Raw genomic sequence first — 25164 nt, 5'->3', positions numbered from 1 at the left:
GCATTTGTTCCTCATCAACTTCAGCCTCAACTATATCTGGGCTCCAACGATATGACCAACCTCGGCATGGTCATGGGAACATTCGATCAGAGTACCCTACAAGGTTATCAGATGCCACAACAATGCACCACTCCATTGGCTTCGACTATCCCGACAGTCGCAGCTCTTCCACCGGTCCCACTCGGCGCCCCTGCGGATGGTTATGAGAATGAATTAAATTTTTATTCCTACGGATCCCACGACTGGGTACCATCGAGCAATGTTTTCGACGGGTATGACTAACATCGAAACCCCTACTAAAAACATGTCACAAATCACTGCGGAACATAAGCCGGATCATGATTTAGCGACATAGCCGAGCGATATCTTGCTTCGACATATGTCATTGTTCATTTTATTGCATTTGAAACTAGAACGACGATTGGCATAAGGCTTTCTATTCAAACATTTCGCATTTGTCTCGTCGTAAAGAGCAAAGAAAAGGATATTAGTATAAAAGTGACAACATCGCATCATGCACCTGCGGTTTTAATGACTTTGAGATAGCACTACAAAGATGGAAAGTAATAAAATACAATATTACCATCAACTCTCTTAATGCATCATCCGGGGGGTTCCAGATCTCGAGCCAAGAAAATCAGTGCTGCAAAGTACTCGTTTCCTTCCTATTCTTGGCACATAACACTAATTGCCTGACAGACGTTCACTCAGTACATCAAAACTTCACAATAAACAACAGGCCATTTTGAGTACAATTTGGGGCCAACGATTGTTTTGACTATCGACGGCTACAGACGAGCTCACTTGATCTCTAGTCCGGAAAATTTCGTTTCGACATGTCTTTTCGCTCATCTCTAAAAGTCTCCTACACACTCCGAGTTTTCAAACCACTCCTCAAGAATTCCACCGAGTTCCACGAGAGTGGGTTGTCCGAGTACGCCGTCTTCAACCTTCCCTAACACTTGAAAGGGAATCCAAGACAGACTCCATAGGCCGAAACAACCAATTTGCAAAAGCACAACAAAAAAATAGAGCAATAAACCGGCCGCCTTGACTCCCCTATCCTCTACATGAGTTTTGAATCGCCGCCGCTTTCCATCCTTGCAGGGCATACATGACTTCTCTATTCCTTCGTTGCATCTGAATAAAAAAACAAAAGGGTGCATTTTGCAATGTGTAGTGAGGTGTAGTGATGTGATATGGGGGTTGTGAATACATCGTGTAGCGATGGTCTTGGGTGAAGCGTCATGATGGGGTATTTAAATTACTGTAGTGTCATATGGGGTCTATATACATGCAGGGTCATGGGGATCGTGCTATGAAGGGGGAGGGGAAGGGGGAAGGGAATATCGTTGTTTCAGGCGGCAATTGTGCGCCTTTGGATTAGGCATCTTGTGTGCCAGACTAGTTGGCCATGACAGCCTGGGAACCACCAAGCTGGCGCTTGACCTGTTCGCGGGCCCAGCGGGCTGTCTCGATGGTACGTGGCTGGAACTCTCGGTTGGTCTTGGTCTCCTTGATCATAGCAGTGACCCAATCTTGACGGAAAGCGTCAACCAGTTCACCGTTGGGGTAAGCATCCGCAAGGTCGCTGTTTATGTTAGCCTTGTCTCAGTGAAGATAATGGTACACGAGGACTTACCCAATAACGCCCATGGAAGCTCGCATCAACGATTCACTTCGGTTCATATCATTGGCAATGAGGTTGAGGACGTTGAAGATGACAGGCACATATTGTTGGAGGGCTTGGGCTAGAAGTCGTTAGTAATAGGTACATATCGAAAGATCGAGAGGAACTTACTCTTCTGGCTGACCTTCATGGCGCCAATAATACCACCCCAGGCATCCATAATACCCTCACGGAGAGAGACCACGTAGTCAAACATTTCATAGGGGCCCTCGGGAGAAGCAGTGACAGTGGAGGCTTGTTCCAGAACCTGGGCAACCACGGACAGGTAGGTCTCGAAGTGACCACCAATAGCGCCAGCGATGTCACCGAAGCATTGGAGGATGGCGGGCTTGAATTGGTTGGCAAGGGCGGTGCTCTGTGACTGGTTAGATCTGTTACATTCATGGACAGGGGGGTACATACCCTCAGGTTGTTGAGGAGGTAGTTCATGAAGTTGTCGCAGTAAGGTTGGCTGCGCTCACCGAGGGATCGAGTGATATCGCTGACCAGGCCAATAGCCATGGAGCAGAGACTGGGCTCTTCCTGGTTTCCGAGAGCATTGTACAAGAAGGGGGCAAAGGCGTCCATGTACTTGACGAAGTCCTCCTCCATAGCAGTGGAAAGGGCGCTGATGGTAGCGAAGACGGCATCAGGAACACTGGACTTTCCACCAACACTGTTGAGGATTGAGAGCAGGATCTGCATGATGCGATCGCCCTGGGGAATGATCTCCTTGTCGAGTCGAGAGATGATAGCCTGGAGAACACTGCACAGACTGTTTTGCATCTCCTCGAGGGTCATCTTGTCCTCAACGCTAACAACCTGGCTCTGTAGAGGCACGGTCTCTTCAAGTCGCTTGATGATAACGTCAGAGAGAGAAGCAATAGGTTGCAGACTCTCGGAAGCGGCGTTCTGGACAAAAACGTTGAGAACCTCGTAAGAAGCAGTTCGCACTGATGTCTCGGCATCTTGACGGGCAGTCACGTCAAGCAAAGAGCTGACAGCATTGTTGAAGTGAGGGGTGATAGCGTTGGAAGCAGCGCCGAAATCGCCGGCGAAACGCTCGGCCAAGTTCATCAGGGCCCAGCAGCATGATGGTGCCATCTTGGCACTGCTGAGGAGACCCTTGAAGAGGGACTCAATCAGGGTGGGCAATTGAGCCTGGGGGTCAATGGCCTCGGAGCAGGCATCTGTGACTCTGCCAAGAGCGTAGGCAGTTGAATCCTTGACGTGCAGAGACTGGTCCTCCATCATGGTGATCAGGATAGGCAGTGCCTGCTTTACGATAGGGTCCAGGACCTTCTCGTCGGGGCCTTCCATGATAGCGCCAAAGGCGGAAACAGCGGCATCTCGGTTGTGCCAGTCCTCGTGGCGCAGGTTACTCTCGACAAATGACAGCACAGGGCTGATGATGGTAGCACCAACGGCCTGGGCGTACAGCTGCAGGCACTGGTAGGCGGCGCGAGACAGGTTGTACTCGTCGTCGGTGGCGTCCTCATCCTGCTTGGTGAGGAGAAGCAGAAGAACTGGTACGACCTCGTTGGCAGCGACGCGGGCAAAGTTGTAGAAGGGACGCATTTGATCCGAACTCTCGACCTGGGCGTTATCGTCCTCGATAGAGATCTCCTCTTCGCAAACAGTGCTCCAGAACTCGACGGCCAACTTGGCGACATCCTCGTCATCAGACTTCATGCCAAGAATTGTGAGGCCGAACAAGGCCTTCTCCATGTAGAATCGCATATTCTCGTAGTAGAGGGCCATGATTCGGTTCAGGCAGCCAAAGGCGCCCTGCTGTATCCTTGAGTCGTCGGCCTGTGTGGCCTCGCAGACGACCTGCATGATGTAGTTACGCTCGCCCTCATGCTTGAAGTTGTTGCCGACGAATTCGAGTGAGTCGCCGAGAGCGGTAATAGCAGCCAGTCGGACCTCAATGTTAGTTTCCTCCTTTCGGGCTCCCTGGACGACAGCGGTCAAGATAGCGTTCGAGTGTGTTACCAAGGCCATACGCAGTTCTGAGTCTTGGCTTTCGCAGATGTAGCCGATAGTGGTCAAAGAAGCCTGCTTCTGGTGGTCGGCACCTTCGCTGACATTCTTGACGAGGAATGGTAGCAGATCGTTCCACTGGTCACGGGGCAACTCGATGGCTGCGATAGAAGAAATGACCTGGGCGGCAGCAGTACCGGCCTGGGTGTTGGAGGAGCTCAAGGTCTGGAGGGTGAGCTCCTTGACTCGGTTCTTGGTCTCATCATCTGTTTGCTGCAACCACTTTGCTTGCAATTCTTGGTGGCGAGCAAAATCTCGGGTTGTGAAGGCGTTCTTGAGGGCGATACCGGCGGCGGCTCGGATAGAGCCATCGGCGGAGTCGTTTGCTAGCTCTTGTACGAGGGTTGCGAGGTATAGGGGCTAGATGAATCGTCAGCCAGTGTTGGGAAAAAAGCAAGGGAGAATCAGGGGTGGCATACAAAGTTGCTCTCGGCAGCTTGGGTGAGTTGCTGCTCGGCAGCATTTCGCAGGTTCGCATCTATTGGAGGAGGTTAGCACACATTCGTCTCGACCGCCAGAGAATAGAGCATCATTCATCGGCGGGGAAGGGCGAAGAAAACTTACCAGGCGAAAGCGAATTTGCGAGCACCTGGTTTATCTCTGAGCTCGACATTTTGGCTTAGTTTAGGAACGTCTCGTCATGCGGATTCGGCAAGTGTCAATAGTGATTATCGAGGTGCAAACGGGCGCAAAGGTAGGATACTGAAGAATAAGAAAGGAAAAGATAGAGCCTTGAGGTCGTTAGGCGAACGTGTCGATAAGTTTAGATGGAAGAGAGAACTGTTTTGGATGGAGGCGGAGAGGCGGGGGTTTTTTCCACGACGGGGGCTCTGTCCAGGAGAGGAAAAGAACGGGTATGAGGGTCGAACGAGCTTGGCGGGCCAGACGACGGGACGGGGCGCCTTGTTTGGTTCGATTTGGTGCCTGGCTTTTGGCTTTTTGGCTTTCTGGGCGAGAGGTTGCTTTGATAGGTACCAAGCCGAGGGTTAAAGAAAGAAAAGGGTTTGATTTGTCGGGAGAGAAGAATTGTTTTTCTTTGATTTGATGTTTAGAGTGCAGGAAAGAAAAAAAAAAGACAATCCCTTTGACTCCAAGGCAATCACTAGGTTGTTAGCAGGTTTCGCTCGCGCCTGCGAAGTTCGCTACCGCCACTTGACAGGGAAAAGTACTGTGCAGCACTGTGCGGTGGTGATCATACAGGCCTACTACTGCAATAGTAGCCTTGCCTTGGACTGAATGTAACAGACCTGTTGCCTAGATAGTATCTACACAATGGCCTTTCTGCCTTTTGTCTGTGTTGGAGTCAAGAAGAGAGATTCTCATTGTCCAACATTGATTCACTGCCTATCAGGCTTTCACTTTGTCCCTTATTCTACGCACAGAGGGTCAAACTATCCCGCTGCAGAAACCATGGAGCGTCTCTACAGAAAGCAAAAGAAGACATCCCAACTTGACTCCTAAACTCAAATTTGCACCTATGAGGATGATCCTTTGTTCTCTAGTCCAGGCCATTAGTCTATCTTGATTCCAAGACCTTGATAGCCTGTCAGTTCAGACACCTGACCTACCTCCGCTATGAACGCATACCTGATTTGGTGCTAATCTCTCTCTGTTATGTTATGGCAGTGGAAGGGAAGAATCTCGCTTAATTTGCTGCCGCACTGTATCCTTCACAGTGCCCCGCCATGCTGGGAAATTGACACAGGGAGGCTCAGACCTCTTATTGTACAGTGCAGATTCAGTGCAGAGTCAGTGCCGGTGCCTGAGCCAGCCTGATTCCGGTAGGGGAGTACCTGCCTTGCCTCCAGCCTCAAGTACCTGCCGTCCATTCACATGAAAAGGCACAGAGCAAAGGCCATCAATCATTTCTGCTAGAGAAGCTAACGACGGTTAGATAATTTAATATCCAGGCATTATAGCACACACAAACGTGGCCCTTGAAGAATAAAAAGAAGCGCTGAAACTAATGGCATTCATTTCCATGTCTGAGATTATTACATTGGTCTAACTACTAAACCCAACACCCACAACATACCCCCTTTCCCTTCCTTCACTTCATTTTTTCTCTGTTTGTGTTGATTCTTTCAAAAGTAAATAGGTCCACCCTTCCATGGCAACCAACGCCGCCTATGGATAACTCATTTACGTATCCTCATGTCCCAGTGGACGCCTTTTGGGCCGCTATCAAATTGGACTTTGAAGCTGACTTGTCAGTTTGAGGGCCCCTTGTTCGCTTCGTCTTGGGTTTACGTCTTCCATGTGTTTCCAGGGGTCTAGTCTGGGGAAACGCCCTGTCCTGCGACTCACAGGCCATGTATGTAATGCACATCATGACCAGTGCCAGCAACGCTGGTCTCTTGCGAACGTTGGAACGTTTTATTGTTTAGATCGGGGACGTCAATGTTCTTTGTAGCGACTTCTTGACGTCTTTATGCTGGTCCTTTCTCAGCTCCACAACGCTCATGTTGTCTGGGTAGGTAGTATCCTCTTGGGCGACGGTTGACCCTCACAGACCCATCCCTATTCTAGCCCATGGCAAACATCTGCGATTATTAGATTTGGTGCGAAAGGGCCACTGAGGCGAAGAGATCTTTCCAAGCTAGCCTAGTAGATTGGCCACATGCAACTTTGCGGAGTAGCCCGAGAGGTTTTAACTAAACCGGATCCCATGTTGTAGAATTTGTCTAATCATTCTTGAATAGCAACAAGGGCTTTTGCCGAGCCACCTCAGTCAACTCAATATGCTAACCTGCAAGCTTGAATCCTCGCCAACATCAGAACTTAAACCTAGAGTTCAACCAGTAACAGTCATCTTCTGTTTTATGACACAAGAGACTCCTTGCAGACACGCATGTGGTCCGTCGTCATGCTCCTCCGCTCCATCCTTCTTGTCCGTGGATACTATAGTCAATCTAGCCGCCTTCAACGTTTTTCCAAGACTTTGCGGTGCTCGGGGTTAACTCAAGATCGGGACTAGTTTAGACAGTTTCTCTCTTCAAAGATGAGAGATAATCTAGTATCGCTGGACCTGCTTGTTTGGACGGTCTCAGGGCATCACCAACGTTGGCTGCTGGAGACAGTCTAAGAGACTAACTTTTCTGTTACCAATTAAGATAGCTTGCCAGATTCTGAGCTTGCAGCTTAATCACATATGTATTCTGATGATAAGTACAGTCATTGTAAGGACTTTGCATAATCAGTATCTGACAGCTAATGCCGTAGTGTAATCAAAAACAAATCCGGGTAGATGTGTATGTCAATGTTGTTGTCACCTCAGTCTCTTATATCTGAACCAACCAATTTGATGCCCAAGAGACTCACGGATGGACTATTCCTAAAAGCTCGTCAACTGGATCATAAGAAAGAGTTCCTGCATTTCCAACAAACTACGAAAAATGCCATGGTGGGCTGTATCGACCGGCTTTGGCGTGGCATCATGCTTTTTTGTCCAGTTTAGATCACCTCTAGCAAAAGTTGAGCCCCTCCAAGGCTTCGGCACAGCCGTCCGTGGCTGCCTACCCCTCCATGAGGTCATCGGTCAGCTCCTCATCACAAGTCTGTATCTTCAGTCTTGTTATCAACCACAGAGAGTCCATTATTGAAACGTATGGTTGTTTATTTATTTATTTATTTCATAAATCGTAATTGTGCGTACCAACCAAGCATCTACATACATTTCGTTTCATTGATCCCATTCCATTTCATCCGCTGTATATGATTTCATAAATTCGTACAACCAAAGTTGTCCCATCATGAACTAAAAGCCCGTCACTCGCGACAAACAACATGTCTGTAGTTGCAAGAGGTATCCATTATCCAACACACGTTTGTCGTTCTGAAAAATGACCTTGAACAAGAACGCCAACAAATAAATCACACTTAACGAAGATAGCCCCGGGGAGGACGGCTATCGTAAAACGTCTCGCGCTCCGTCACCTCGTCCCAGCGAGGGTGGCTGTGTCGGGTACGGTCGCGCTCATAATCAAACTGGTATTCTCTCTCATACTCAAGCTCTCGTGCGCGCTGCTTTCGAGATCGTCGGATCTCATCTGAAATGTCAACCAGGCGGAGAACATCATCCTAAGAAAAATTAATACAACGGTCAAGATGGTTGGTTTTAGGAGAAAACTTACATATTTAAGATAGTCCATGATGTAGTAGAACTCCTTGGTCTCCTCATATTCGTATCCAGAGCTCTCAATGGCCTCACGGATAACGAGGTCCTTGGTGATCTCGGTCCACATATCCTTGGGCGGTGGAGGAGCAGGTCGAGAAACCGAGCGGGTTCTCTCAATATCGATTTCTCGCTCACGGTCGTAGATTGACACGTTCACCCGTGTGTCACGGGTTGGGGGAGGAGAAGGTTCCCTGATAGCAGGCTTGGGGGATGGTACAGGGGCTGGAGAAGGCTGGCCATCTCTCTCGGGGATGAACTTGCTCTTTCTAGCTCCGCTGTATCTTGTCCACTGTGTCTCAGTGCTGCCACCACCGATTCCATCCATTCGGATGCGCTCAGTGCCTGGAGGAACATCCACGAGAGTCCAGTCCTTGGTTGCACCGCCCCAAGCCTCGCCCATTCTACCTCGAGAATCAATCTTTCCGGTGAGGTAGTCACCCTCTTCATCTACAGCGCTAGGTGTGGGTAGAGGAGCAGCAGAATGCGCTCGGCGACGGGAATCGGATTCTCGTCGAACCACGAGCTCATCGTCGCGGAAGTCGGATCGTCGTTCCTGGCTCTGTGATCTTGTGCGAGTTGTGCGAGAAATATCCACCTCGGTCTTGTTCCTTGAGAGGGAGATGTCAATGTCAGTCTCCCGCTCTCGGACTCGAGACGGGGCACGAGGCTGGGGCTTGGGCTGAGGAGGAGGTGTGGGGGGTCTGGCTTTGATCATGCCTGCAACGGTTAACGTCTTGGATTTGCTTTTTAGAGTTTTGATGTACTTACCATGGTCGATATCACGGTAGTGCGTGATAACTTCTCGCTCAATGGTTGGTCCGCGGATTGTCTGGGGCGGAGCAGGTGGAGGAGAAGGCTTTGGTGCAGGAGGAGGCGAAGGAGCTCTTTCACGCTCAACGATGCGGGTGCGAATGCGCTCCCGCTCTTCGACTGGTGGAGGAGGTGGGGGAGAAGGCGACTTTGGTCGCTCGACATATCGCACAACACGGGCTGGCGAAGGAGCTCGTCTGGGAGGTGGCTGAGAAGGTTCCCTGACTCGCTCTCGCTCGTAAACTCTGGTGCGAGAACGCTCGTGCTCGTGGTCATGGTCAAGATCGTGAGAAGAGTGGTGAGAGGAGTGGTGGCTGGGTGAGATACTGCGGGGCCTTCGAATGATGCGCTCCTCTCGAACGCGAGCGATAGGGCTGGGACTTCTGGGTCGGTGACGGTCGATAGTCTCTACTTGACGCTGGCGCAGGACCATAGGGCCAGCTTCGGATCGTCGACCATCGTCTCGCAGAAAGGCGGGTGTGCGAGACTCCTCTCGCGGGGGAGGGCTGATTGTAACGGTGCGGCGGCGGTAATCGACCTCATCGAGTCCCTCAGGAGCAGATCGTCGAGGAGCGGGGTAATAATCCCTTTCCTCAAAGTCGGTGGCCCTTACACGGGACATTTTGGTTTGGTGTAATGAAAAAGGTAGGTTCCTGGTGATTTGTACTGGCTTTGGTGCGATGTTTGATGGCGCCAACTCAATTACTCAAGCTGCTGCGTTGCGACAGAGAGCACGATATGGCTATTGCGTCACACTACAAGGTGGGGTTGTTCTTCTGGCGATGTGCCTCAAGTCTCAGTGAGGTCTTGTTACGCAAACTCAAAGAATGCGATACTTATTATTGAGAGGAGAACAAAAGAGGTGAAGGAAGAAGAAGAAGCAACAGCCAAGAAGAATGGAAAGAGAAAGAAAGAGAGTTTAAGAGTGTCAGGTGGGTTTAATGGCGCGCAAGCCGCAAAGCGCCGCAAGAATCAGGCCCCAGACTACCAAGGACGGAGCATGGAAGTAAAGCAAAACGTCGTCATCCGACAGCAATAATGGGAGGGAGCCCCCCGGCAAACAATAGGGTGTCAGCCGTGACCTTAGTGGAGGGGCTGGGTTTCTCGGCTGGGCAGGATAAGGTACGGAGAAAATTCCATTACCTGTTGCGAGGTAAAGCAAGGAGACCTGGTCTATCCGTACTGTAAGCTGTGTTATCCATGATAGTGGGCGAAAGCGGGGATAGGACAGTACAAGATGGATGGATGGTGGAAGCGGTCCGCAACGGGAGAACTAAACGTTGGCGATGATCTTTTTCTCTCTTGAAGTTTTGTCAAATAGCATGTAGTAAATTCGATAAAGTCCGCATCTCTACTAAATCGTGAAACCGGCCACCTCGAACGGCTCTCGTCGCAAAGAGCCGCCGAACAAATGACCACAACAACTAAACTGTATGCCTAGAATCCAATGACCCACGAAGTACCAGAGGGAGTCAGTCTGCCTACCTGACGACCCCAAACGCAACGAGTCTCCCATGGCTGCCCAATAAGACGCTCCCTTCTCACACGCGAAGCCCTCAGATGGAGGGTCAAGCGCAACCATAAAGGACATGAGACCTGCCAACCTGACGAACTCTGATCTAAAATTGTCTCTACCCAAGGCCCCATCATATTGCTGATCCATAACCCCGTTATAGAGTTTATCCCCATTACCTCTTATTAATTATGGGCATCCGTTGGGCAGATTTTCGTTATTGTCAATTTGTGTTTTCCTATGTTCGCTTCTTTGGCGAAGCTCACAAAAGCTCGTTTCTTCTGCATCCAAGCAGGCTGTGGTGTGGGGATGTATTGACGCAATTGTGCAGCAAATCACACTACCTCACCCCAGCATCTTTGGGACCTTGGTCCAGTGCATTGCGAGACTGGGACCCAGAACAAGGCTCTCAGAACTGCCCCCTGCAGCGCTACGGATCCGACTTGCAGCGAATCACTCGTAGGGTTGGTGAGAGGTTGAATAAACAGGACTGTCTGTTAATGATGGTCGACGAGATAGGACAAATGTGATATGACCATTGTGTGTGAATGTCGCTGCAAGTCTATCTCTGTTGCATTGAGCTGCATGCAAATCATTACCCTTATGATTGGCAATAACCAGAGTCCAAAGTGTCGTTTCGTTGGGTTGGGCATTCAAACTTCGAAACGAGCCGTCATTGACCAGGACTGGGTTCTCAAACAAAGAATGATCCCTGAGCGTCTGGCATCATATCGTATTGGATCCATCCGAAGTCAAAATTCCAAAGGCACGCTGCGAGCCCGACGAGGCGTCTGGGCTTGAACCCCATAAGCAGCCATTTTCAGCTGACAGCCTCCAGTCGACGCTGGGGCCTGGAGCATCTGCCGTTATTCCAAGGTTCTATGACCGTCTGTTTGTCTGTCACTGTCGCTGTCACATGCTGCACAGACCCCGGCACTTCTTTGAGGATGCAGACAGGGTTCATAACTGGGCTATGTTGAATTGATCTAGATTGTTCTCCCGAAACTGGGATCAGACAAAGGATCAGAATAAGAGAAGGTTAGATGTATGCTTCTCGAGTATGATTACAGACAGACCTGTCAATTTTGATGTTAATGAGTCCGGTTAAAGGCCCAGACTCGGGAGGAAGTTTGACAAGGTAGTGCCTAATCTTCATGCTTGCCTGCTTGTAACATAGTGTCAGAATTTTGATGCCATTTCAACGAATTGGACGGCTTCCGTAGCTCAGTTGGTTAGAGCGTCGTACTAATACTTCAATCTGAATATTCAGTGATGCGAAGGTCTCAGGTTCAAGCCCTGGCGGGAGCAATCCCAACGCCTTCCGATTCGTCTTTTTGCACTTCTTATCCTTTTTTTTTTTTTTTTAAATCTTGTTCACATGTGCAATGCAATGAACACAAGCGAATAACTTATGTGTCATCTATAGATTTTATCAGTTGATCGTCTGAATACAAGAACTAAACGATCTTCATTCAGTGCAACAACCCGTTTCTAGCGATATGTTGTCAGTGCATGTTAAGCGATCAGTGACATGGACACTGCTCGAGCAAGGTCAAACAAGACGATCAAAATCACTTTGGCGCCCTTGAGTAGCATGCATACGCCTCCGCATACGCATTGTGATATGATAAAGGTCAGTGCCATTGGGTTGAGTCTCAGGAAAGGATGAATCGAACCTGCGAGACGTCGAAACAAAGAGTAGTGATGTGCCACGACAGTCTCTATCTCTATCGAGATGTGAGCAAATGGTTCCATACTCATAACTACTTGTAGTATGGTTCTTCGAATTCCCGTCCATTCAGAAGAAGGATCTGTAATGGATATGAGTTACTGGTGAGCAACTCAGAGTCGAAGACTACTCTATCATCAGCCCAACATGGACTAGACATCGACAAGCCCACCTAGACTCAATCATATATAGACAATCCGGTACACTTGAGTCCAGAGTACCTTAGTATCTACATATCCATCTAAGAATAGGTAGCTGTAAATATTGGGTGGACACAGATCAACTCCTTCTAAGCCGTCTTACCCTACACTGGGCGATGTGAGCTTCAGGATAGGTAGGTAGCATTCAAGTCTTGGATGGTATTATAGTTAGACCATCAATCTCTTCCCTTCCTCTTGTAGGATTTTGTAACTTGAGCCGTGTGAAGTGTTTAAAGAAGCTCGTTGCAGCGGAAGTGCGCGTTTGGCTCGCTTTATCTCTGCGAGTAGCATTGACAGGCAAGGACTAACAGAGCGGTTTTGCAAATTATCTTCGTCAAAAGTGTCATGCCTCGTAGACAAGTTCTCAAAAATACAACACAACTATAAAAATAGCAGAGTCTACTGGCTTTCAGTGTAGTCACATATCAGCGGTGAGCAGATGGGCCTTCGTGTGACCAGGATCACAGTTCAAGAGATGATCGCTTAGACCCAACATTACCGAGTCATCGTTAGCCACTCTTCAATCATTGCTTGTCAACCAAGACATGCATGAGAAGAACGTGTGTTGTCACTTCTCTTCCCTAATAACATCGTCATCATGCAAAGACAGGGGGACAATATATCCCATCCGCATAAAGCAACGTATAAAATCGTTATTTGAACGCCTAAACTAATTTATTTCATACTGGGCTATCGTTAAGAATAAAGAGGTAAGAAAATTGAAGCAGTGCCAACGTACGAAGTGTTCGTTTCCCTTAAAGACCACGTTTTGTGTCCTTTGCAATCAAGCCCGTCAAGCTCTTCTCGGGCACAGGGTAACTGGGACGGCCCGCCAACATGTCCACTGTCTCAGAAAGACCCATCCAGTGGGCAGTCTTGGGTCGTCGGTTGGGCCAGTCTGTGCCGTTCTCCTCGAGATCTTCCACTCCGGAGAATACAACCTCGGATCCCTGAATGCCAATGACTGAGGCACTCTTGGGGTCCTTCTTGACGTGGTTGTGGGCATTGCGTCCATAACCTTCGAGGTGCTGGATACACTTGATGGCCAGGCGAACAGCTCGGCAGCGATCCATAGGGGAAGGAACACCACCCTGCTGGACGTGACCGGGGATGCTCTCTCGGCTCTCGAATCTATCGTGAGCCTCCTCGCGGATGATGTCGGCGATCAGCTTTGCGCTGTAGACCTTGCTGGCCTTCTCGTTGACGAGAATTAGGCGTCCAGCACGAGTCTGACCCTTGTCCTTTCGGAACACTTCCTTGAGATGGTTGACATCAGAATTGAGCATCTCGAGTGAAATACCCTCTTCAGGGATGTAGACAGCCGAAGCACCGACGTCGAGACCGGCCAAGGTAGCAATGTAACCAGATCGGCCTCCCTGCGTCTCAATAACAAACACACGACGACGCGTGGCAGAAGCAGATTGCTTGATCTTGTCACAGTAGTTGACAAGTTCGTTCAAGCAGGTATCGGATCCCAGAGAGTATTCTGTTCCAGGAACGTTGTTGGAGATTGTGGCAGGGAGAAGGCACATGGGGATGCACAGAGAGGGGAATTGCGTCCTAGCCTTGCGCATCTGTGTGACGGAGTGGAAAGCCTCGAAGCCACCAACGATGAACAAAGCATCAAAGTTGTGCTCCTCAATCAAGTTGGCAATCAGTTCCATGCCTGACTCGGCAGGAAGTTCTCTGTTTGTGCCAATCTCGGAACCACCCTTGCTTGCCCAGCCATCAACCTCGAGCCAGTCGAACGGGCGAACTGCACCGAGGGGCTTATCGTCGTGGTGTCGAGCAAATCCTGCAAAACCGTTGTGAATAGCAAGAGGTTCGTGACCCTTTGAAAGACAGTATGCGACAGCCGCACGAACTGCGGCGTTCATGCCACCAGCAGGGGCACCGACGTTGATGAAACCGATTCGCATGCGCTGATAGTTTATGTTAGTAGTGTGGAGTAATGGGAAACGGCGTAAAACTTACTTCTCTCTCCGGCAACTTCTCGTCATCGACCATGACGTTGGTTGTCAACATATAAGAGTTCCATTGATCGGCAAACTCAGCATCTCGTAGAGACATAGCCTTGTCGAAATCCTTGGCGTCAACAGCCTTGGCGAGTTCCTGTGTCTCGGCAACAGCTTGCATCAGAGGCTTGCGAACAATCTTGTTTTCGTTAATGGCGATAAAGGGAGTCTCGGTCTCGGGGGTAGCTTCAAGGACAGCCTTGACGGCTTCCACGCCCTGTAGGGTAGCGAGCATTCGATCGTAGGCAACAGCAGTACCACCTCGTTGAACGTGGCCAAGAGTGGTGATACGGGTGTCGAGAGCAAGACCTCCCTTGCTCTTGTCGGCTAGGATGTCCTTGATTTCTTCGGCACCAATCTTAGTTCCGTTGTTGTCGCGGGCACCCTCGGCGACAATGACAATTGTCTTGCGCTTTCCGAGTGCTCGATGCTGTAAGTCGTTAGCGCATGCATCCCATGGATGGTTTATCACATAAAACTTACTCTTCTAACAACGACCTTCATCTCCTCTTGCCAGTCATTCTCACGAGGTCTCTCGGGAATAAAGACAAAGTCTGCTCCAGTCGCAACTCCGGCCATGAGAGCCAGCCAACCGCAGTGTCGTCCCATCACCTCAACAACGAAAGCGCGGGAGTGTGAAGAAGCAGTCGCCTCAACGTAATCAACCATCTCGCAAATACGGGCAAGCGCAGAGTAGCAGCCAATGGTGGCGTCTGTCCCTGTGAGATCATTGTCGATGGAGCCAACAAGGCCTACGATGTTGAGATGCTTGTAAGGTGTGGTTTGTTCCTCCTTCAAGTGGCCCGTTGAAATAAGCTCCTCCAAAAGAGAAGGCCATTCAGCTCGGAACCTGTCAGCACCAGTCAAGGATCCGTCACCACCGCAAATAATAAGGGCATCAATGCCAGATAGAACCATGTTCTTAGCGGCTACCAATCGACCGGGGCGCTCGTAAAAGGCCATGCATCGAGCAGTGCCGATAAGTGTACCACCCTCTCCGAGGTAGCCTCGAACGTCGTCCCATTGCATCTGTCGGATGAAATCGCCGCCCTGGACCAGACCCTCATATCCCTCATAGACGCAAAATGCGTCACAGCCCATATGCAGAGACATGCGCACGACAGCTCGAACAGCAGCGTTCATACCAGGGGAGTCACCTCCCGAGGTCATGACGGCAATCTTCTTCTTGGGAGCCATGATTGTGGTTTCGACGGTGTTGATGGAGGAAGAGAAATGGTTTGCAGGGAGCGTCAGTTGATTAAGCTCTGCCAAAGCTTATTGCAGGTTACGCGTTGAGTAAGTTTAGGTATGCGGTAGCCAAGCCGTTCGGAGAAAGAAAAAAGCGGCGGGGCTGAATGCAGAACGCAGATAGGTAGTGGTTGGGTATGTAGCTCAGCTCTAAAAGGGAGAATATATAATAAGACACAGACTCACTCGGCAGCAATTGGGGGAAAGCACGATACTTACAGGAGAAATAGAGAAAAGGAAGAGAAGCGCCGGCTTCAACGGATGATGTTGATCAAATATCGTGTCACCAGAGATGAATGGGGGAAAATCCAATTATTATGGCACCAGCTTCAAGGTCCGGGCAGGAACAGACAGAGGTCGGTGACGCAGGTCAGGATATCGATAAGATGGAGGGGCAGGGAAGCCAAGACATTGACTGACGCAGTTGGTGGAGGACTATGATGGAAAACGAGCTCTTATCGCTTATCGGCCCGCCGCGGGGTGATTTTTCCCTCTATTTTTTCCCCTCTACCAAGGTGAGCTAGCTGGAGAGCTAGGTTCCAGTATGATGTGATGTTTAACGCTCACCTCACCTATTATTTTCCTAGTCTCGGTGCTTTATGCTTGTCTGCACCTCCTGGATGCCCTCTGGACCCTCTTCCCACGCACAATAGAAGCCGTTGGAATAATAACGCATGCTATTTTGGTGTCCGGTCCACGTTTCGGCGGCATTGGATGTAATGGCACAGCATCGCAGTGGGACGATGCCCTACCGTGAGACGTCATAAGCCCGCATTCTCTCTGTTGGTTTGTCCTGGCCAAGCCAAACAAGATGGGGGTTTTCCTTGCCAGATACAAAATCATCAATACACAATAAATCAAGGCTTATGCCTCGTCTGAAAAACATAATCACTTCACTTTTCAATCAACGTGAGTTAACCAATTACTGATACGCCAAATGTTATAACATAATCACCATCCTGGTCTACCACTTTAGCTGCTGGCTGGCATGCAGCGGTTCGTGGGGCCCAAGGGAAAGCAGCAAGCCAGATCCTGCAACGCACGGCAGGCGATTGTCAAGACAGGCTTAATTGCAAGATCGGGCATCTCAAGATGATCGAGATGCCAATATTCACCAATTGTCAGGAGGCTTCGACATGGATGACCACATCCCATCATGCAATTTCTAAACACGCCATTCGCTTCACCTACATGCCGCAACGCAACCCTCAACTTTGCTGGCCTCAGATGCCTCATCTTCAACCTATTAATCTGACGCCAAAGACAAGGACATTATTTTGGGAAGAGGTTCGACGCTTGTTTTCAAGGTCAAGGTAAGGCGGAGTGATGTTGATTTGTTCGTGTTCCAGCTGCACAGCAACCCTAGAGTTTGGTGAGGGTGTATAACCCATGGTTGATAACCAGAGGCAGTCAACAGACGATTTGGTCAAGTATGATTCATAGGCATGTTCACTGCAGTCATTCAAGACAAATCCTAGTGATCGCACAGGATACAATCGTATTGGGGAGATTCTGCAGTAATTTCAAAGTCTCCAAGAACACAACTGAGGCAAGCCGTCCTGTAATGCAAGCTCTAGGGTGACCAACATATCGGCACACTCAAATCTGACATGTCATCGAGCAAACTTGTAAGACAAGCCGAAAACCAAGACAGGCAGGTTCATGATGATCGTGTCGAGGATCATTGATGTGTCTGCCACTGATGCCCTGTATTCGCAGCCCGGCGGCGCAGGCAGAGAAGTAAAACGCCCAAGATGCGAAATATAGGTCCTCCAGGAGAGTCATGCGGCTGCAGATGCTGTTTTATGTGCTGGCAAAGCTCATCACTTCACTGTGTATGGGAGGAAATGGTTGGCTTGATGTGGCAGTAGAGCGCGTCTGGTGACCTGGGGCGCCAAGCGCTGAGTCGCCGGGACCCTGAAGAAGCGCCCCTGAACATGACGACAGAGGCCTCAGCAGGGCCTCAGCTCACCTCAACCCAGGACAACGGTCAAACAAGGCTCATTTCAATGCAAGTCTGCCTCCCTGATGTGATGTGCAGTGGTTTCCTTTCGCTACCGCGTACCCAGTCTGCTAGGCCAGTCCAGCTGCGAAGCCCGCAAATGACAAGTGGCGCAGAGGGACCAGGAGCTTCAGAGCAGGTGACCTTAATACCCCAGACACATCGTCACTGAAGCCTCGGGATAAACATTTGATGCCGGAAGCAAGATTCACGTCTGATCTACTCGGCATATGTCCGTGATCACGTTTGTCAATGACAATGGCTGCTTCAGTACGGCGCAACGGAAGGCAAACACCTGGCCGACTGACTTGGGTTGCTGAAGACGGATAGCCACAGCTCGAGAATTCCTGGAGCGACTCGACTCGAGTTCATCCCGTCGGGAAGTACTCCGTGGTCAGGCGCATTGCAGAGAGGCAGTCAGTCAGTCATCAGTCATTACCCGCCTGTGCTTCCACCGCGTAATGAAATTGTCCTTTGTTGTCACCAAATGAGGTTCTAGGCAAGATCACTCAAAGGTCCGTGGCCGCTTGCGGAGGCGAGGTGCAGCGAGCGGATGACAAGGAGCGAAACCTGGGGCTCATTGTTATCACGGGGTCACCGGACTTTTGGTAACAAGACAAGTCAATGGACGGATCCCCACGAATCCTCTCGTCTCCTCTGGGGTTTCCAGGGCGAGAGTCACTAGCAAGAGTCTCATTTCCAATCCCGGATCATCGATAATCACGTCAATTCGCCGTTGTAATCGGGGCCAGAACTGCAAGCGGACCAATTGACGCTTCAACGTGGGCGATGCTGACGATGCCCCGGTTGGGATTAGAATTGAAGCTCAATTCCACAGGCAACAAAACACCATCAATCAACATGACCGGCCTGCCCCAGGTTCTCGGCAGACAAAGGGTTTTCAGGGTCTATCATGTGCCTTGAAGCTATTGAACTAGACGCATCTAGAGGACGCTTTCTTCCTGACCAAGTTTCACGAGTCTTGGGGTTCACTGCCTTGAGCGCGTTAATACCGCGGTTAATTCGGGCCAGAACAGCACAAAGCGAGGCTGCGCTCACCATCGTGACTCGTGATGGGGCCTCAGACCAGTCCCTGGTGGACAGCGGCTACAGGGGAACTCATCCGCGGGTATAGAAGAGAAGGATAACGAGGTGGGGGCCTCAGTTCTGGACTCGGATGCCCGATTAGGTCTCAGTTCGCAACGGAGCAAAGGGAGCGTTGGGGACGTTCTGGAACGTCGTCTAAACGGAGACCAATTCGTGCTTTTCCGTTCTGGAGGCCGCTACAAAGACCAAGGCCGAGAGATTGACCGTTTTCGTGCCCGAGACCGCGTTCGTCTGTGCTTCTTCCGTTACTGTCTCAGGTCCCACAAGCTACTCAAAGGGGCAACAGAAGTATAACCCCAAAGGGACTGGATCATAACGTGGTGATCTAAACTATATTGGGTATCAAATGACCCGCTGGTTGAAGCAGAACAAGTGCCTCTTCAGGTAAAGACCCGTGGAACTGGTCAGCAGGCAGTTTTTTGCCTCCCCCTCTCTGCCACCTCCACCCGCGTTCCTCTCCCCTGACAGAAGCCCTGTCCTTGTTCTGCTGTGTCGCCGAACAGGGCCTCCTTTCCCCCACCTCACCTTCCTTACACTTTGCCTGTCTTCCCTGGTAGGGACGTGACATTGACAGGTTCTTTTTTTTGGTCCAGAGAGAAGAGACGATGGGTCCTTTTCGACTCTGCGAAGAAGGTACAGATACTGATGGGAAATAACGCACTCGCGAGAGTATACACATGTTACTTTTCCTCATATGAATACACTTCTAATCTTGCAATTTAACCTCCACATTTAAAATTCGTTCTGGTCATGCCTCTGTGCTGCGATGTGCTGTACATGCTGCAATCCATACATAAGTACGTTAGCATGTACATACATGATTAAAGATCCTACCCCACTGGAATTAATCACTCGACTCTTCACTCTGGCCCATGAACAGCGAAAATTCTACTGCGCCGCGGTACGTCCGACTTGTTTTCAACTGACAAGAGCAAGAGAATTGAACTTGTGCTATTCGGGTAGTACCCGCTATTTCCAATCCCCCCCATCTCCATCAATCTCTACTCCTCCCGGTACGTATCTGAACACACCCGGCTACAGTGGCTCGCACCCCCTCTGGGTCCTTCTACCACGCCCCCACGGACCGACACACCCCTGAACCTGGCGTGCGCTCGTGCTTGTGTGCTTGTTGCTAGACTCCATTTACATAGCGCACACCGCGACTCCCTTCCCCCAATCCGTCTTCCTTCCCATCAGCCCAAACAGAATATCTACGTTTGATTCCCCCCCGGACTTTGTTCGTCCTCCTCCACATACACATACACATAACACCAAATCAACCACCAAACAGCCCCAACATCCTTTGTTTTTGTAAAAAGGAACTCTAGGTCAAAGACAACTTGACCTTGCCTTGACAATTACAATACATGTCTACTCGAGGATCCCCATGAAAGGCAGCATCCATCTCGACAACACTCTCACCCACCAAAATCGCCTGCATTGACATCAACTCACCGCCCGCGACCAAGTCAACTCCACCTCGAAGATCAACTTGTATACTACGCTCTGGTGCATTGTCGGCTTTAATCTCGATCTACCTTGCCGACTACCTAGAAATTCCCACCGATTGCACCCTTCAGCTCGATTTTTTATCAACCCATAATCACCCGCTTCACCACACACATTATGCCCTATCGTTTAGATACTCACGTCTTGACAGTGGATGCAAACGTCATCCACAAGGTCGATACTGGCAATCCCGCTAATTTGTATAGCATGTGGACTGGTGAGTTGCATCTTGCACACGTCGATCCTTTATATGCTGACCATTCAGTCTTTTCTCGCTGCGCAGACTCTGTTGAACAAGGCCGAAGACTAGAGAACCTCAGCTGGCGACTCTGGCAAAGAGAAACCTTTGTTGTTGATAACGAGGAGAAGATTTCTCCTGCCACTGAGACCCTCCCCCAGAACATCCCCTCCGAGTCAAGGATATCTGATCTACCTCAGCTATCTGGTAGCGTCGACTCCCTCGTAGACGAGGAAGCTGTCGACTTTGCCCCAGTATCAGCGCCACTTGAGATTGCCCGCCCCCGTGTACGACGACAAGACTCTTGCGCCAGCACCCGAAGCAAACGCGAACGCCACATCAGTTCGGACGACTTCGAGAAGATGATTGTTTCTATTGTCAAGGACAAGGGTCCTCTCTCCGCCCCTCCCCACGTTGCGCCACTGGCCAAGCAGTCCCTGCCTGTGCCTCCTGCATTCGAGCGATCCGGTTCTACCACTACCGAGTCGCAATCACCTGCCAAATCAACAGCCTCTGAGGGTTCGCCACAGCCTTCGCCCCAGAACCTCTCTCGCACCACTGTCGTGCGTGGCTTCTCACCTTCCCAGATTCCCACTCCCCGAACCATCTCTGGTGCTCAATTGTCGCATGCGATCCCCGAACCCAAGTCTTCACCTGCCGCAAAGGTTGTTCAGTCTAAGAAGCCTGCTCGCTTTGCGCTTGGTGGCTCTTGTTCGTCTAGTGAACAGGATCAGAGCCTAAGCATCAGCAAGCCTATCATTCCCATCATCAAGAAGCCCGTGTTCCAAATTGGTGGTTCATCTGAAGAGGATGGATCCCTCAGGAGTGCCATGGCTTCGTCTCGACCTAGTTCGCTCCTGTCTGCTCGCAAGAAGCAAGCTTCTTTCAGTAACAATGTCATGACCCGAACTATCGATGATGATGATGAGGCTGCTGTGGACTCTGACAGCGACGACTACATCGACGAGAGTGCCATCGATGATGATGACGACTCGTCCGACTGGGAGGACTCTATGGAGGAGAGTGGCAAGTCTAGTATGGACGACAGATTCTTCCAGCGAGTTGACTCCAAGCCCAACCTGACTTCGCGACGATCTCTCATCACTCTCATGCTTGCTCAGAATGATCGCTCACGCAACCTTGGTGGCCACGCTTCCCAATCGACATCAGCTATTCCCCGATCTCGATTGGTCAACGGCCCTTCACTGGCTGCCTCGCCTAATGATTCCGACGAGGCCCCATTGATGATGAAGGGTATGCGCGGCCCTGGCCTCAAGCCTATTCATGAGGTTCCCAGGTCTACCGCCCAGCCCATCATGACTGGCCCTAACCACCTCCAGCCTCAGGCTGCGTTGTCACCTCGCACAACTCGCCGCAACATGTTGGCGACTGAGTTGACTGAGTCTCTTCGACGCCACCTCCTCTGGGAGCGACAGCAAAAGTCATCAACAGCCAATGCTGTCCTCAAGCGACGACACACATCACACGATGTTGCCAACTTGAAGCAATTCCCTGAGAAGCCTTGCATGAAGCAGAGCGAGGATGTGAACGCGAGCAGCTGGAACCAATACTTTTCCAAGGAGGCCAGCGACGGATACCACTCCAAGGGATGGTAAACGATAATACCCACACCATATTATACCATATATGACACGGACACAGTTATACCCACAACAATTGTGCATTGGACGGCGCACGAAAGGCATCAACACATCAGCATTAAGCGACTGGCTGCAATTGGCAGCATTTGTTTTATCAACTCATTTAGCGAAACGGGACTCGAGTCAATTTTTATTTTTATTTGCCACTCATGGCGGGGACACTTAACGATATGATACCATGAAATCGTGTTTTTATCAAGGCTGCGATGGGCTCATGCTCCGTCATTCACCAGACTCGGGGCACGTGTACTAGTAGTTTTCGTACGAATGACGGAAGATATTTAGGGGCAACCTGAGGATATGGATTCGTTATGAAAGTTCTTTTTTTGAGGTGGAGCGAACATGGGGACGGTCATTGATTTCACTCAGGCGAAAATAAGGTCAGCAGTGGAGGAACAAAGAGAAAAAAGGTCGTACAATACGAGGCCTTGGGAGGTACAGAAAAGTACGAGAAGATCAAAAGGAGTTGTTCATCAAAAAAACCTGCAAAAGGCGAATTGTCTACTATGAGAAAGAGGTTTCCCCAAAAACATGAATAAAAATTTCCCATGGAACTACATGCAGTCTCTACATTGGCACAAGTGAATGAGTGAATGAATTAAACGCATCGTGAGTGCATCTGAGATGGGTTGTGAGTTGTCGCAAGAATTCCAAGGTTCCTGGATGAAGCAGGACATGACCGGGTATGGACGTCATCAATGGCTGGCTGGCAGCGCTGGCTGCTCAAGCTGACCTTGCATAGTATGCAAGGTCACCTTCACCCCAAGGCCCAAGGTGGAGAGGGTAAACAACAGTCACGAACCAACCGAAACTGATAGCGGCCGTTTGATGCTGACAGGCGGAATTCCTATTGGACCGGGGATGCGAAGCCTTCAAGCCTCATGGCGTCTTTTTTGGTGTGGCAGCCCAGACACACAAAGACTCCAACCAGAGACAGGCCTTATGGTGCTCGTGACTTGATCAATTGGCTTTTTTTGGTTTTACCAAGTAAGAATGAATGAATGAAAGAAGGAGGAGAAAAAGGTTGAAAGAAATCAGAGTCAGAGTGAGCACATGTCAAAATTGAGACAGCAACAACATGAGTAACCTTTAATGTAGGGAGGGAGAGCTGAGGATTTCACATGTAAGTAAATCTGAATTGAAACGACTGATGATCAAAACCAAACTGTCGGTACTACATAGAATAATTACAGGCATGAGTCACTAGACAATAGAAAGAACACAAGAGCATGAGCATGAGTCTTTGTTATTGCGATAATTCCCGTAGTCTACTCTACTGTTGTATTATTAGTAGGCGGTCAATTCAATTTACTGTGCGTCGGGTGCGTGCCATGCTGCAAGCTACTTTAGCACAAGGCAGTGCGTCCTGCTGGTTGTCTTTTCTTTGTTGGGGATCCTGTCTGCATGAGGAGGAGGTGTTGCTATTAAACAAGAGAGTCAAACAAGGCCGTATTAAACCGCTTTTATGAGCATGACAGTCTGGAGGACAACTGACATCTGCCATTGAGTTTTTACAATACTTGCAAGGGTGGCATCAATTTTTTCATCCAGACTTGAACAATTGCAAAGAGTGGGTGTTGTCAAGTCCCGTTCCCCGTCCATCAACCCGGTATTCAAAACCGATCCCAACCACCAAAAGGGGGAAAGAAGAGGGGAACCGAAGAGGGTGTTGAACAAGAGAAAAAAAAAACCGAATTAAGAAAAAACAAAAAAAAAAAGAACGCTAATAATTTTTACAAGTTCAACACCAGCAGAACGCGTAAAGATTCAAATCTCCCCTGGGCTCTGAACCTGCAGAGACCATCTCCGCAACTTGGCCAAAAAGAAGTACGATGCCGGGGTGGTCTGTGGTTTAGTTTTTTTTGGTTTCCTTGGAATATTCCTGGTTCACTCTTATCTTCAGCTTCACCGTTTGTAGGTACTAAAGTACAAGTAAGCAGGAGTGGGAATTTAAGGGTACTGAGGCGGTGATGCGTGTGCTACAGCTAGCAAGCCACGATGTACGATGCAAGCTGCGAACTGCATCTTACAGCATGGGTTGTAAAAATTGAGTTTTCGGCTGCAATTATTGCATGGCTTTAAATTAATACTTGGGTTGCAATTGTCAAGCTTGGATTAAAGGAAACCTCGTATAGGCATACGTATTGCAATTATCATCATATCTACTTCATAGCGCAGTTTGGTCAAGATGAACTGTTTGGTGGTCTGGACACGTCTTTTCCAGTCCAGAACTTCTTTCCCCTCCTTGACAAATTTCTCCGCGTGGTCGGTCTTGGTATTGTTGGTTTTTGTCTGCATCAGTCAGCTGGCAAGCGACCTCGAAATCCACGGCCAAATTGTGGAGGAAGAAGGGCGACAGATAATAGTGTACAAGCGGAGCCGCAACTCGAGGGCTGACAACGAGCTAAGCGCCACTTTGGTTCTGACATTGGGTACATGAAAAGGTCTGTGTATTGAATCGGTTGTTTCAGAGGTAGTTGGCAGTGAATGTGAAAAGAAAAAGGGCTGGCGAGGGCAGATGTGCTGCATTGTGGTGTATGTATATATGTATGTTTGAAATCAGTCATTTGTGACATCTTACATGTAGTAGAGATTTGTTGTCAGCCAGTTGATTGCTGCCCTCAATTGCCTCCCTTGCTTATTGGGGGGAATGAAACAGATCAGATCGAGGCGGGATCAAAGCAAAAAGAGACAACGACGCCTCTCCCGTTCAGGATCTGGAGTTTTCCTGGGGAAAAGTAAAAGTGTCTCTCATTTCATCGTCACCACACACACAAACATTCATCAGATCAGTCAGTGCGGGCGCCCATGTTAGTGAGCACTACTACTCTGTGCAACATTTCTTGAGCGTCAAGGGCGTTTAAACAATAAAATAATAGAAAAAAGAATCATGTCATTAAAACGGCAATCAATAAAAGCTTTGACGTGGCCAATTCCCCAGAAAAAAGAACCACGTCGCGGAGAATTTGGAGTATTATGTGGTCATCCGTGTGATGAGTTTTTCCAAACACTGCCCAGACTGGTCCATTCGCCTACGAATTCGCCTTCAGGTACGGACGGGTAGACAGGGGAAGAGATGATAGAGAGGTCACATGGGACTGGAGAAAATCTCCCTTCCCGCAATTGCGTGCCATGAATGAATAATCATTGGCTTTGCTTTTTGCGATATGTGCGCTTGGAGTTTTCTTTCCGTGAGGAAGCTGATGGAGAAAACGAGACTAAACTCAATAGGGATATAAGCAA

The 25164-nt window shown here is 49.5% G+C and overlaps 5 protein-coding genes and 1 non-coding gene across 6 annotated transcripts; 3 read left to right on the top strand and 3 right to left on the bottom strand.

The window, feature by feature from the left end:
• Positions 1-1404: 1404 nt before the first annotated feature.
• Positions 1405-4325, bottom strand: FGSG_09454 (uncharacterized protein; the record flags this gene model as incomplete). Its single annotated transcript, XM_011329971.1, has 6 exons — positions 1405-1591; positions 1643-1751; positions 1802-2045; positions 2093-4072; positions 4132-4190; positions 4277-4325. The coding sequence occupies 6 exons, from the start codon at positions 4323-4325 to the stop codon at positions 1405-1407; spliced, it is 2628 nt and encodes an 875-aa protein (XP_011328273.1).
• Positions 4326-7591: 3266 nt separating this feature from the next.
• Positions 7592-9321, bottom strand: FGSG_09455 (uncharacterized protein; the record flags this gene model as incomplete). Its single annotated transcript, XM_011329970.1, has 3 exons — positions 7592-7792; positions 7846-8606; positions 8658-9321. The coding sequence occupies 3 exons, from the start codon at positions 9319-9321 to the stop codon at positions 7592-7594; spliced, it is 1626 nt and encodes a 541-aa protein (XP_011328272.1).
• A 1082-nt stretch (positions 9322-10403) lies between these two features.
• On the top strand, positions 10404-10742 carry FGSG_13591 (uncharacterized protein; the record flags this gene model as incomplete). The annotated part of the gene is made up of 1 exon (XM_011329969.1): positions 10404-10742. One exon carries the CDS (start codon positions 10404-10406, stop codon positions 10740-10742), a length of 339 nt encoding a protein of 112 aa, XP_011328271.1.
• Positions 10743-11425: 683 nt separating this feature from the next.
• FGSG_20734 lies at positions 11426-11520 on the top strand. Its single transcript has one exon. It is a non-coding gene; the product is annotated as a tRNA-Ile (tRNA).
• A 1254-nt stretch (positions 11521-12774) lies between these two features.
• FGSG_09456 (6-phosphofructokinase) lies at positions 12775-15463 on the bottom strand. Its single transcript, XM_011329968.1, has 3 exons — positions 14640-15463; positions 14116-14586; positions 12775-14063 (listed from the first exon to the last, which is right to left on the bottom strand). Exons 1-3 carry the CDS (start codon positions 15351-15353, stop codon positions 12897-12899), a joined length of 2352 nt encoding a protein of 783 aa, XP_011328270.1. The 5' UTR covers positions 15354-15463; the 3' UTR covers positions 12775-12896.
• Positions 15464-20139: 4676 nt separating this feature from the next.
• FGSG_09457 (uncharacterized protein) lies at positions 20140-21876 on the top strand (the record flags this gene model as incomplete). The annotated part of the gene is made up of 2 exons (XM_011329967.1): positions 20140-20239; positions 20288-21876. 2 exons carry the CDS (start codon positions 20140-20142, stop codon positions 21874-21876), a joined length of 1689 nt encoding a protein of 562 aa, XP_011328269.1.
• Between the last annotated feature and the right edge of the window lie 3288 nt (positions 21877-25164).

Source organism: Fusarium graminearum, chromosome 4 (genome assembly GCF_000240135.3).
Source record: "Fusarium graminearum PH-1 chromosome 4, whole genome shotgun sequence".
NCBI classification, from domain to species: domain Eukaryota; kingdom Fungi; phylum Ascomycota; class Sordariomycetes; order Hypocreales; family Nectriaceae; genus Fusarium; species Fusarium graminearum.
Note: the sequence above shows the minus strand (reverse complement) of the source record. Positions and strands in the feature narration are given on the sequence as shown.